General features: G+C 33.7%; 1 protein-coding gene across 1 annotated transcript in view; it reads left to right on the top strand.

Annotated features, from left to right (window-relative positions):
• The window catches only part of SEMA3A (semaphorin 3A), a 226,535-nt gene that overhangs the window by 198,916 nt on the left and 12,370 nt on the right, over positions 1-15,249 (top strand). The window contains exons 13-15 of the mRNA XM_061197662.1: positions 6,025-6,066; positions 10,340-10,497; positions 13,091-13,158. Coding sequence (XP_061053645.1) covers positions 6,025-6,066; positions 10,340-10,497; positions 13,091-13,158 — 268 coding nt within the window. The remainder of the gene's footprint in view (positions 1-6,024; positions 6,067-10,339; positions 10,498-13,090; positions 13,159-15,249) is intronic.

The raw sequence follows: 15,249 nt of genomic DNA, 5'->3' as shown, positions 1-15,249 counted from the left end.
CAAAACAATTAAGAAAATGGTCATAGGAACATCATATAGATAATTACCTAAAACGTGAATGGATTAAATGCTCCAACCAAAAGACACCGCCTTGCTGAATGGATACAAAAATGAGACCCATCTGTGTGCTGTCTACAAGAGACCCACTTCAGACCTAGGGACACATTCACACTGAAAGTGAGGGGATGGAAAAATATATTCCATGCAAATGGAAATCAGTAAAAGTGGGAGTAGCAATACTCATATCAGATAAAATAGACTTTAAAATAATGTTACAAGAGACAAGGAAGGACACTACATAGTGATCAAGGGATCAATCCAAGAAGAAGATATAACAATTATAAATGTATATGCACCCAACATAGGAGTACCTCAATACATAAGGCAACTGCTGAGACCTATAAGAGAGGAAATCGACAGTAACACAATAACAGTGGGGACTTTAACACCTCACACCAATGGACAGATCATCCAAAATGAAAATAAATAAGGAAACAGAAGCTTTAAATAACACAATAGACCAGATAGATTTAATTGATATTTATAGGACATTCCATCCAAATACAGCAGATTACACTTTCTTCTCAAGTGTGCATGGAATATTCTCCAGGATAGATCACATCTTGGGTCACAAATCAAGCCACAGTAAATCTAAGAAAACTGAAATCATATCAAGCATCTTTTCTGACCACAACACTATGAGAGTAGAAATCAATTACAGGGGAAAAAAACGTAAAAAACACAAACACATGGAGGCTAAACAGTATGTTACTAAGTAACCAAGAGATCACTGAAGACATCAAAGAGGAAATCAAAAAATACCTAGAAACAAATGACAGTGAAAACACGACGATCCAAAACCTATGGGATGCAGCAAAAGCAGTTCTAAGAGGGACGTTTATAGCTATACAAGCCTACCTAAAGAAACAAGAAACATCTCAAATAAACAATCTAACCTTACACCTAAAGGAACTAGAGAAAGAAGAACAAACAAAACCCAAAGTTAGCAGAAGGAAAGAAATCATAAAGATGAGAGCAGAAATAAATAGCATAGAAACAAAGAAAACAATAGCAAGGTTCAGTAAAACTAAAAGCTGGTTCTTTAAGAAGATAAACAAAATTGATAAACCATTAGACTCATCAAGAAAAAGAGGGAGATGACTCAAATCAATAAAATTAGAAATGAAAAAGAAGTTACAACAGACATGGCAGAAATACAAAGCATCCTAAGAGACTACTACAAGCAACTCTATGCCAATAAAATGGACAACCTGGAAGAAATGGACAAATTCTTAAAAAGGTATAACCTTCCAAGACTGAACCAGGAAGAAATAGAAAATATGAACAGACCAATCACAATTAATGAAATTGAAACTCTCATTAAAAATCTTCCAACAAAGTCCAGGACCAGATGGCTTCACAGGTGAATTCTTTCAAACATTTACAGAAAAGCTAACACCCATCCTTCTCAAACTCTTCCAAAAAATTGCACAGGAACGAATACTCCCAAATTCATTCTATGAGGCCACCATCACCCTGATACCAAAACCAAAGATACTACAAAAAAAGAAAATTACAAACCAATATCATTCATGAATATAGATGCAGAAATCCTCAACAAAATACTAGCAAACAGAATCCAACAACACATTAAAAGGATCATACACCATGATCAAGTGGGATTTATCCCAGGGATGCAAGGATTCCTCCGTATATGCAAATCAATCAATGTGATACACCATATTAACAAACTGAAGAATAAAAAGCATATGATCATCTCAATAGATGCAGAAAAAGCTTTTGACAAAATTCAATACCCATTTATGATAAAAACTCTCCAGAAAGTGGGCATAGAAGGAAACTACCTCAACATAATAAAGGCCATATACAACAAACCCACAGCAAACATCATTCTCAATGGTGGAAAACTGAAATCATTTCCTCTAAGATCAGGAACAAGACAAGGATGTCCACTCTCACCACTATTATTCAACATAGTTTTGGAAGTCCTAGCCACGGCAATCAGAGAAGAAAAAAATAAAAGGAATACAAGTTGGAAAAGAAGTAAAACTGTCACTGTTTGCAGATGTCATGATACTATACATAGAGAATCCTAAAGATGCCACCAGAAAACTACTAGGGCTAATCAATGAATTTGGTAAAGTTGCAGGATACAAAATTAATGCACAGAAATCTCTTGCATTCCTTTACACTAATGCTGAAAAATCTGACAGAGAAATTAAGGAAACACTCCCATTTACCATTGCAACAAAAAGAATAAAATACCTATGAATAAGCTTACCTAAGGAGACAAAAGACCTGTATGCAGAAAACTATAAGACACTGTTGAAAGAAATTAAAGGTGATACCAACAGATGGAGAGATATACCATGTTCTTGGATTGGAAGAATCAATATTGTGAAAATGGCTATACTACCCAAAGCAATGTACAGATGCAGTGCAATCCCTATCAAATTACCAATGGCATTTTTTACAGAACTAGAGCAAAAAATCTTAAAATTTGTATGGAGACACAAAAGACCCCAAATAGCCAAAGCAGTCTTGAGGGAAAAAAATGGAGCTGGAGGAATCAGACTCCCTGACTTCAGACTATACTACAAAGCTACAGTAATCAAGACAACATGGTAGTGGCACAGAAACAGAAATATAGATCAATGAACAGGATAGAAAGCCCAGAGATAAACCCACGCATCTACGGTCAACTAATCTATGACAAAGGAGGCAAGGATATACAATGGAGAAAAGACAGTGTCTTCAATAAGTGGTGCTGGGAAAACTGGACAGCTACATGTAAAAGCATGAAATTAGAACACTCCCTAACACCATACACAAAAATAAACTCAAGATGGATTAGAGACTTAAATGTAAGACCGGACACTATAAAACTCTTAGAGGAAAATATAGGAAGAACACTCTTTGACATAAATCACAGCAAGATCTTTTATGACCCACCACCTAGAGTAATGGAAATAAAAACAAAAGTAAACGAATGGGACCTAATGAAACTTAAATGCTTTTGTACAGCAAAGGAAACCATAAACAAGACGAAAAGACAACCCTCAGAATGGGAGAAAATATTTGCAAACGAATCAATGGACAAAGGATTAATCTCCAAAATATATAAACAGCTCATGCCATTCAATATTAAAAAAACAAACAACCCAATCCAAAAATGGGCAGAAGACCTAAATAGACATTTCTCCAAAGAAGTCATACAGATGGCCAAGAAGCACATGAAAAGCTGCTCAGCATCACTAATTATTAGAGAAATGCAAATCAAAACTACAATGAGGTATCACCTCACACCAGTTAGAATGGGCATCATCAGAAAATCTACAAATAACAAATGCTGGAGAGGGTTTGGAGAAAAGGGAACCCTCTTGCACTGTTGGTGGGAATGTAAATTGATACAGCCACTATGGAGAACAGTATGGAGGTTCCTTAAAAAACTAAAAACAGAATTACCATATGACCCAGCCAACCCACTACTGGGCATATACCCAGAGAAAACCATAATTCAAAAAGACACATGCACCCCAACGTTCATTGCAGCACTATTTACAATAGCCAGGTCATGGAAGCAACCTAAATGCCCATCAACAGACGAATGGATAAAGAAGTTGTGGTACATATATACAATGGAATATTACTCAGCCATAAAAAGGAATGAAACTGGGTCATTTGTAGAGACGTGAATGAATCTAGAGACTGTCATACAGAGTGAAGTAAGTCAGAAAGAGAAAAACAAATATCGTGTATTAATGCATATATGTGGAACCTAGAAAAATGGTACAGATGAACGGGTTTGCAGGGCAGAAATTTAGACACAGATGTAGAGAACAAACATATGGACACCAAGGGGGGAAAGTGGCGGGGGGTGGGGGTGGTGGTGTGATTAATTGGGCGATTGGGATTGACACGTATACACTGATATGTATAAAATGGATGACTAATAACCTGCTGTATAAAAAAATAAAATTCGTAAATTCAAAAAAAAAACATGTGAGATGCCTCTGCTGCTGTCCTCATATCCTGTCAACCTCACCTCTAATTCCCACTGTGTGTCTTTCACTTTTTGCCCCAGCACTTCCCTGACAGGCAAAAGGGCAAGCAAGAGTCACAACTGAGGGTGTGGGAGATTTAACAACCCTGTGGGCATCCAAAGAGTAATGGAATATTTCCATATTTATATATATATATACAACTTTTCTTGGTACAAGCCTTAGTGGATAGTTTTGAGAGTCATTGTCTACTATCCTCAGATTTTGTCTCAGTGGTGACTTACATGACCTACTTTTTATTGACTTTTCCTCCCTCCTCTCAATCCTTAGTTCCTTACTCCTACTCCCTACCTTCAGATAAGAGCTTTGAGGTATAGGAGGAAACTCACCTCCTATACCTATATGACTCAAGATAAATGTCATATATAAATCATATATATACATAGATGTCATATATGTGTATTTCTAGATAGTGATAAGCACTCAAGAGAAAAACTAAAGGAAAGGATATGGGAGTGTGTGTGTGTGCGCACATGTGTTGAGTGTGTATGTTGTGCATGTGAAAGAGGAGAGATTTGAATAAACACTATGTGATGAGCACATTTGTAAAGTATTTCATATTTATTAATTCATTTAATCGTCTCAGCAATCCTATGAGGAAGGTACCATTGTACTCATTTTTCAGATGAGAAAACTAAATTAGAAAGAGATTCTATACCACACCTAATATCACACTTCTGGCCAAGTTTGTGTTACTACTATTTGAACCCATACATTTGACCCCAGAGTGTAACTCTTTACCCTTTCTTCAGGGCTTAACTTCAGTCACCTACACAGAGGGACCTTTTAGGATTTTGTTCTTCCCACCTAAGCCTCTTTGTCATCAGCTGTCTCTGAAACCCCCCAGCCATCTCTTCTTAGAGTTGTGTTTGTCATTGATGAGACATAGGATGGAGCACAGTTAAATGAAAGTGAATCTAAGAGTATAAGCGAATGCATTCAGGTGAATAGCCTTTTGATGGTCTAAGTTCATCAAAGAACAGCCTTTATTTATGCAACCTACATATGTTTATGATAAGCTTTAGCAGAACACTTTATCAAAGTGTATGTGATTATTACTTCCCTAGTCATGACTGCTCTAGATTAGCCTGTTGATAGAAATTAAAGAGATTATGTTCTCCAGCAGAGACCTGAAGTGCAGGCCTTTGCATCTTAGTCATTTTAATAATAAAGAAATAATCTCATCCCAACTGAGCTCTCACAGTTCTTGACAGCTGGAAACCAACCTAGTACTCTCAGCTCATCCTTGGCGCTATTAGGAGCTGGCCTGACAGTCTCACCTATGCCATGGTGATGTTCTCCAGTTGAACATACAAATTTTCACAGATCCCCAACATCAGATGGGGCCATTCTCAGACCATTATGAATCAAAAAAAAAAAAAAAGACCATTCTGTAATCATGTCTGAATATCTGAACACAGAAAAGAATGTAAACGTTGTCCAAATCATAAAACTGACCAAATATCTCCCTACCCTGCCCTAGTGAGTGATTGTTACTTTACCTATCACTACTTTAGCTTCACTCTGTTTTTCCCTCCTAAATAAGACTTATGAAGATACCTAATCATAGAATTACCTCTGCTTTTTGACAGCATCCAATGCAAAGCAAAGCCTTACTTCCTGGAACCCTTCCTTAAATCACCTAACACAAGCCCAAAACATATAAGTCCTTTCCATCCCTCTCTTACTGAGCTTCCCATGCACAGTGGGCAATAAAGCCAACCTGATTCATGGGTATGTTCCTGATGGTCCTTAACTGGGGGATGCACTTATTGTCTGCTCCGTACATACAACACTTGTCTATGCAATTCCTTTTACATGTCTTATTTCCCAATTATAGTGCTTCTTACAGGCACTGAAGTTATCTTTCTGAAAATTTATGTTGGTATTCTATGACTTTTCTAATAGACTAAACAATTCACATTTTGTTTTTCTTCTTTAGGAACCAACTGCTATTTCAGCAATGGAGCTTTCCACTAAGCAGGTACTATCATTATATATTACAGTATATACAATATTCTATATTTTGTTAATTTTACGTTTCAAATAGATAAATATGTTCCATCAGATTTTATGGATTTATTAACAATTGTTCAAAAAAACAAGACAAAAAATTCTTACAATAACTAGTAGGAAACTAAAGATAATTTTCATTGCCCTCATGCTTTTGACCAGTCTCATATATGTCCTATAAATATATTTCTTAGATCACTATTTGTTGTAAATTTTCATTTATAGCATTTCTTTTTTGGTCATTATAATATAATTTACTCAGTAATTATTTTCATCTATCCTTTAAAATAACATTGGTGAATATTTCAGAATATAAATAAATTTATAATTTAATTTGTATGTATAAATAAATTACATTATATAGGCTAATAAAATTATACACTGGACTATATGTTTTTGGAGGATTTTTACTTAAAAGTTAATCTTACTTTTTCAGTAGTATTGTGTGCTAGAGAAAACATTTAGTTTGGCTAAATATAAAAGGGAAGCAGCAAAATGGTCGCTGCCAAATGATGTTATTAAACTCCATGAATTCAAAGGTTAAGGGCAGCGTGTTAATAGTCTTTTCATTCACATTGAATGAATGCTTTGGCAAGACTCTTAAGAAACACAAATGACTTCTAAATGCTAAGTGATATGGGCAAAACAAATATAATTTTAACTTCTAATGAATTACCTTTTCCACATAAATGTTACCTAGCCTTTCTATCCAGTATATCAAAGGTAACTAAAAAGAAAAAAATGGCTTGGATCCTGAGTTGAAATTAATTATTAAATAACCTAGAAGAAAAAGCCAGGAAGGAGTAGGGAGCCCTTTACTCACTGTAAACTTACATACAAGTTTTGTATGAAAACTTAGATACAAAATTATTGAATCTGAGAATGATTTGGTGAATCTTATTTCTTAAATGTTTACATGTTTTATCTCTGACCGTGCATTATTCCTCATACAGGATGCTAAAATACTGTGCCACTAAAACTCAGTATATATCCTTTCCACACATTCATATCAAAATAGATTGATAATCTCCAAGTTATTTAGAGAAATCCAGAGTGCAGATATTATTGACCTGATACTGTCATCTTACACTTCATAAGTGTGTGTTCACCTGTTCTTGTAATCTAAAAATTGTCAAATGTTGGCAAGGAAATCCGGGGATTTCCAGGATAGTAGCTAGACCAGGATATTCTTTCCTGTAATGATTTTTTAAATTATTTATTTATTTTCTGCTAGACTTCTTTGTCAACATTAATTACATTGCATCTAGTTTTGTAAAACATTTCTTTCTGTTTTAACGTGTTTAAACCTACCTTAAGAATTGCCTATTAAATGCAACACATTTCACCAAAAAACAAACACAATCAATTTATCAACCTAAAATACTATGTTAGAAGAAAGTGTCCCTAGCCTTCATTTTCCATTACTGGAAAATTTTCACAACATCAGATGGAGTTTGATTTCCATACAGATGTGACTGGAGTTTGATTTCATTCAGATGTGACTCAATTTCATTTATGCTCATGGAAATTTTAAAAGTGAGGCAGTAGTTTCAAGAGGGACAAGCAGTGTTGCAACTAATTTTCTGGTTAAATGGACTCATCCCCTGCTTATGAACCACAACTTGTTAAGGAGGTTAGTGAGAAAGCCTGTGGTGATGTTAAATTGGGCAGAAAAAGCACGTCAGGTTATTTGCTGGTGACTGGATTATGCTCAATGGTGCCTGCAAGCGTCCCCCATATTTCATTTAAATAGCATAATTCATTGTGAAAATCATGAATAGTACTGCAGAATAATCGTTAAGTATAAACTACATTGAATTGTATTTAATTTGGGACATTTTATCACACTTTAGGTTTTCATTACAATGATTTCAGTTGCCATATTTTTGGTTTCATATTCTTCTCATGTATTATTTCTCTGATTTTCTCCTAAAGGGATCTGACAGATTTAAATATTATCATTTGGATAACAACTCCTTTACTACTCAATGCCATATTCTTACAGAAATCTATAAGTATGAATTTCATTCATGCTTCTTAAAAGTTATTGGCCAAACATAGAAATCTTTTTCTTAGGTATAACCAACTTGGTCAGTAGCTTTTTAAATAGTTATGACCACAGTGTATGGTTTGGCATGTCTGTATTCACCAATGCCAACCATGCTTCTAGATACTGCTACCCCATTTTAACTAATTTAATTGTTGTTTAAACATTGTTTGTTTCATTTTTTATCATATTGAGATTGCTTGCCTTCAATACAATCTAAGTTTTTTTTTTTAAAGGTGCTTTTGGAAGAGAGAAAGAATAGGAGGGGAAAAAAAGAATAAAGAATTTCTTTCCATTAGTTAAGTTCCCTGTTAATATTTTTCAAATTATGATCAACTGTTATCACATGCGGGTTCTATAGATGCTTTAAGAGGGGTACAAATCAATATAATTTTCTCTCAACCAAAAAACTTAGTAATACTTTATCTTTTCCGCCCAGAGACTTTAACTACCATTTCTTAATTTGCCATGGTTTGTAGCATCTTTCAATATAATAATAGAAGGTGAATATAGTAAGAAGTTGATTTTCTGTAATATATTCCATATTCTATACACTATATATTCTATATACTATACTATGTTCATGTACTATAAATATTCTTCACTTACTGAAATGGAATAAGCAATCAGTATATCTGCCTCCATAATAATTTAGTTTTTATTGTATTATTTCTTCCCCCTTTTTTTCCCTTTCTTATATTAAGATATAAGTAAGTTGGTTAGCTTTCAGCATATAATTATTTTCTAAAAGTACTCCTTATACCCTCAATAATTTCATAGATTCTAATAGTTACTTATATCTTCATTTAAACATATCTATTTACATATGTAGTCCCATCTTTGAGAGCCTTTTGGAAATGCAATTTTAATTATATCCATCGCTGACTGTTAGACAATTTGTTATAGTAAAAGAGCACACCATGGTTCAGAGACTGGCTTTCCTGTAACTTACTTTCATTTATATAGTGGAGAAATTAAAATACACTTTTGAGGTCTTTTCCATATGTACTGTCATGTTTCAGTATTTTCACAACTTTTATTTAATGTTTTATTATAATTATTCAATCATCTAGAGCAAGAAAGGGAGCTATGACACCAATTACAGTAAAATGTAGAAAAATAACAAAACAGTCTTGTTTGTATTTCATTTTGTGTTTACATAAATTTGCAACTGGTATGCTACATTGGTTCAACTTTGTTAAAGATATTTTTTAACTTGTATTGAAATCCTGATGTAGTTGCTGTTAGAAAGCTTTTTTCCCCCCAATTCTGGCTCCTTTGATAATTTCAAATTCACTGAGGACAGTGGCAGCATAGACGTTTTATCTAGATGCATACTTTAAAGATCTAGTTAAACATGCTCATTTTATGAATAAGGAAGTTAAGTCTTAGAAAAATTATGTGAAAGGCCCAAGATCACAAGAGAGTTAATGTCAGGCAAGACCTAAGATCCAGGTATGTTGATGCCCAATACCCCACTTTTTCCCACAACACCTGAGTTTTTTGTTCAAGTCCACGGCACCAGCCAGAGTGTAATTGATTCCCCTATCTGACGATCTTTCGAATGAAAAGTAATTGAGTACTTTTGTTTAACGTAATCTTCCTGGAGGTAGTGCAAAGGCAAGACATTTAGCGTTGAGCAAAACTTCTTACCAATGCAAGTGCCAAAACTTCACCCTTTCCCTTCTTATAGGAGGGCAGACTGCATTACAGGCAATGCAGTAGGGCACCCAAGAGTCAAAAGCAAAAGATCCCTGCCTCAAGACCAATCAGAATACATGGCAATGTAGATCATCTGATTAATCAAAATTATAAACAGTAGAAGTTAAAAAAGCAACCTAAGAGCAAAAACTGAAGGTTTGAACTTTACATTGCTCAGTGTCTTACTGTTTAAAATTTTTTATCTTTATGAGATTTAATTGACATATAACTATTGCTGTCTTCCTTTATCTTCCCTTGGTTTTACACTTATAAAATATACCTGTTTCAGTCAAATTTTTGGTTTTGATCTTGCTCTATTTTAAATGGTCACATTTCCTGCCAGGCCTTTGAAGAAACTACCAATAATGGAATGTTTTTAAACCCACAAATATAAACGTATCTTTGCTAAGCTAGAACCTTTTTTTTTTATTTGTAAGAAAAAAAGAGATTTGAAAAACAAGGTAGTTTTTATCATAACAGTAAACTCTTTCCACAGCAACAACTATATATTGGCTCTACTGTGGGAGTCACACAGCTCCCTTTACACAGATGTGATATTTACGGGAAAGCCTGTGCAGAGTGCTGCCTCGCCCGAGACCCTTACTGTGCCTGGGATGGCTCTTCATGCTCTCGCTATTTTCCTACTGCAAAGAGGTAGGAGGAATATTAGAAATAAACACAGTGTTTCATATTTGTCTTACCTGATTCCATTTTTGGAACAACTTCTTCATATAAATACATCATCTTTGATGAATAAAATGAGGTGTTATACTTCAGGGAACTCTTAGACACCTCCTAAACATTGTACACAAACTTGGTTTACTTTTGTTTTAAAAAAACAAAAACACTTTCTTAATTTGACAAAATAGTCATTTCAACGTATTCTCTACTACTCCCTTAAGGCTTCCTTTCCCCCTTGATATTCACCAGTATTTAAGAAACAAGCAATAATAGGTGAAGTAATATACAATACTTGCTAATATAAACCTGAAGATTAACAGTATGCACATGAACATATTGAAACATTTAATAGAAATTAACATTATTAAGCCAATGCATTATAGGAGCAGTAAAATTTGTTTTGTTTTTTTATCTTAGCTAATGTTTTACAAGAAGGTAAGAACGTGGCTTTTTTCATTGCTAATGAGATGTGTTCTACAACATTTGGATCATTTTAAAGGTTTTGGAAAAATATTAGGGAAAAGAAATAACCCTAATATCTACTTAAATATTTTGATTACACACTAGATAATATTGACTGTAGTGTTAAATCATCTACAACTTAAATCTTTCATATAGTCAGTCTATATGGATTAAAACACAGTTACCTTGTTAATAATAATATTAAATATAAATGTAGTATTAGCTTATTCCATTTAATAAATATGCAATTTTCTTAAGCCTTCAATATTCAGAATTTAGACAACATGTTAGGATTACTTTCATATACCTATTGACTTTGTTGGAAGTTTAAATTTAAAACAAGAACTTAGTGTGGAGATAATGTGTTATTGATCAAAGAAACCATGGATAATTTAATAAATAGGAATATGCTGTTTTCACAGCAATAAAATTAAATTAATTAAGAATAAGGTTTTATGCTTCTTATAATCAGTTAGCTCTAAAGGGCTTTTAATGTTGCTTGAAAGTGTGGAATTCATGTTTGAACTAAAAATGGGTATTATTTCCTTTCCATGTGAAAATGTGTAACATTGCCTAATTTAGTAATAATCCATTTGAACTTTAAGCTTTTCTTAATGAGAAAGAAGACAAAAATAAGATCATAACTACATCTATAATAAGTTAAAAAGCTGGATGTTATTATACGTTTGAAATGTGTTTATTGCATACCTAGAATCCAAGATTGAAGGAATTATCATTAACACATTTTTGTTGTGCCTTGCAGATTTTACTTAATCCAATTTCATGTGTCTTTGAAAAGGATGTTTAGAGGCCTCACAATTTATATATTCTTTGTGACGGCATTTTTCACAAGCTTCAATGGCAGTAAAAAATGCCTTCCCAAATGCTTTGTGGTTCGTGTTTCACAAGTTCCCTTGTTGGCTCAATTTTGAAATGTGCAACATCTGTTTGATAGTCTTACCAATGCTACAAATAGAAATCTATAAATACCTGGGACTTCTAAATTTATGAATACAGTAACAAATTCCATGTTTGCAATTCTCAGTGGCCTTTGTGAGAGCTCTTTTCAAGGATGGTAACTAACTGTGCAGCAAGACAATACCCATTAAAATAGATGCAGAAAACAGATGGGCAAGTGTCCCCAGTCTTTTCGAGTCAGTCACACAGAGCCAATCTCCAGTTTTAGCCTTCTACTCCAACTACACATCTAGTTGGCACCACAACGGCTGGAGCCAACCTCCTTCCTCCCAGTCAACCAGTAGCCAAGTGTAGAGAGAGGACTCCCAGAATGCACTGTAAGTAACATGATCTGAGCAGTAGAATGCAGGAGAAATTAATTTCGAGTTTTATAGCAAATTTAGCTTTTCTTTTAGAGGTAAGTTCGTCTTCTCTCTCACCTTCCTCTGATAAAAGAAGGAGCTTTGCTCCACGGTATTTGTTGTTGTTTTTGTCCTTTTATTCACTTCGCAGGTAAATTGGTTTGCAATCATAACCATGTCATCATAAAAGAAATGTTTTATAAAAAAAGTTGATATAGCAACCAAAAAGAAAAATTAAAGACTAACTTACAAATAGAATTCATAGTCTTAATACTATAATTTAACAAAAGTCTATTTAAGGAATTATGTGTAAGTATTAAGAGAAAGAGAACATTCATGTGAGTTTTAATTTTCAAGCTTCCTCCCTCATTAGAGATTAGGAAAAAAAGTTTAATTCTATTCATTGAATAAATGGGTTGCTCTTCTGTATTTTGTGCTTTTTCCTCAGAATTTAAGATATTAAGAATTTTAGATTTTCTAGATGTTAGAGTCTTACTGACTGACATTCAGTAGCAAAAAGAAACCATGAATTTTCTGTTATCAATACTTTGCAAGACTTTTTGTGCATTGTTAGTACATTTATATACTATTTTCCATTTTGATCATCTTTCAGACTGCTCTTATAGGTATAATGAGCTGCTTTTAAAAAATCTTTTAGGCAGATGTAGATGCATCTCTTCCGATAAACTCCCAGGGTCTTTGATTTTGACTCTTCTCAATTCTTATGACAAATTCCCAAGAGGGAATAGAGATACAGTAATATTTTTAAAATATAATTGTTTTAGACGCACAAGACGACAGGATATAAGAAATGGAGATCCGCTGACTCACTGTTCAGACTTACAACACCATGGTAAGTTATAGCATTTTTAATCTTTCAACTTGCTAATACCAGGGTAAAACCATAAGCAATAATGCATATCCACACACATGCATGCAAGTTATACACCTCTGCCAGAATACTTAGAGAACTGCAACTGAAGAGAAAGAAAATCTTGTAGAAAGAAAATTCCAATGAACACAAAGCACTGAATTATGTTTTATTATTGTAGGTGTGATAAATTCAGGATGTTAGACCCTTACGAGACTTAACGCTCAATTTTCTCATGTTAACCAAAAGAAGTCAAGCTTAAGTACATGCTTTTGTATGTAGTAGCAACCTGAGAGTAGTAGGCAACAAATATATTCATTTAAATATATCAAAGAAGAAAGTGTAGTCTTAAAATAAGCCATGCAAATTACTCATTAATACGCTCATAATATAGACCCAGTATATTATTACTGGGTATCCTACTCAAATAGAAGATAGTTTGGATGTCTTCACTCTGATTTACTAGGATAGCCCCTTGAACTGGGGATTTTGGACCAAGTTCATTTTATGCTTCCTAAAAGATGTCAAGGTCTATTTAATGTCAAGTTGCTTATTTAATGATGAAATATCAACCAATCTTCATTTAAAACGCAGTAAAATTGTAGTATAGCTCATCCCCCCCCACCCCCACTTCAACCCTTTACAAAAACAATAATTAGGCTATGCTTCCCCCTGCTGGGAAAACTCAGCAATGACATCACTGCTAACGAACAGCTCAGTTAAAAATGGCTAAAATATCAAATGTAAACATTTTACATGTAATTGAATGTAATTATCCTGTTAACTTTTTTGGTGCGTTTTACATTAATCTTAAAAGAAGGTATACTATTTTTTATCATTTACTTGGATTTGATTTACTAATTCTGTGTGTAGAACGTTCATGGTTCATGAATGTTAAGAAAGAAAACACACTGTACGAATAGCACCCAGCAACATTCCAAAACCTAGTTGCCTTTCTGAAAGTCCCTGTGTGTATCCTACATGTACTGGTATGTGATTCATGAATGTCCGCACAGTTGTTTGGGGGATGCCAATACCAGGAGACAGGTAGCCACAAATTGGGCCTATATTTTGAATTCATTTTGCTTGCAAAATTTCCTTATCTGTTCGTTATTTGCTTTCCTGTCTGTTATCGCTCTCATTATAAAAAAAAAAAAAATACCACTAGATTGGAGCATATGTTATAAGTTTTTGTCTTTATACGGATTTAGTGCATTGTTGACACAACCTCATTTAATTTTTCGGATGGCATATTTCAATTGGACAACAAAATATTCACTAGTCTTCCATTTATTTCATGTAGAAATATTGAATTATGATCAGCAGCTTTTCAACAATACAGTATTATGAAATATTAATTCCTTTTATTAAAGAGTATATTTGCTTAGATATAGAGAGGCTAATGATACTAACTAGAAGTAAAAGAAACAAGATGATGTAAGTGGAGCTCATTTCCAATCAGATTTAATCTCCATGTCAATATGGACCTTGCTATTTTGCTCACTTTTTTATCTCTAGGTCTGTAACAGATGCAATATTGTAAATATTGTAGATATTTAATAAATATTTGTTGAATGAATGATCTAAATATTTCAAGCTATAGCATAATACTTACATACTTTTGTTTCTCAATAGAGATTTGATCTAAATAGCATCCGTTATTTATTGTGAAAATGATTTGTCATACATTGTTATTAATACCACTGTATTCATAAGTAGAATCTTTAAGAAATATCATAAACCAATTAACTAATAAATTATAGTTGCAAACCACTTTATGTAGGATACCATGCTATGTTTTGAAGATCACTAGAGAGAGAGAGAGAGAGAGAGAGAGAGAGATATCTTATTAATGCATCCATTTTTTTTAGCAATTCAGTCCCTTCATAGACCCAGTTAGTGTTTTTCCCAAGTGATATATATGCTGGAATTATGAGTGTACATATATACAAGGAAAAGTTGACCGAAGTCATATTTATTTTTTTAAGTGAGGCTGTGGATAAATAAATATTGTTAACGGTTGAATGAATGGGCTTTGGAGAGTGCTTCAGATTTTAAAGTTATGTTTTGATG

This window comes from Eubalaena glacialis, chromosome 8 (assembly GCF_028564815.1).
Source record: "Eubalaena glacialis isolate mEubGla1 chromosome 8, mEubGla1.1.hap2.+ XY, whole genome shotgun sequence".
NCBI classification, from domain to species: domain Eukaryota; kingdom Metazoa; phylum Chordata; class Mammalia; order Artiodactyla; family Balaenidae; genus Eubalaena; species Eubalaena glacialis.
The sequence above is the reverse complement of the archived record's forward strand: the minus strand, read 5'-3'. Positions and strand labels throughout refer to the sequence as shown.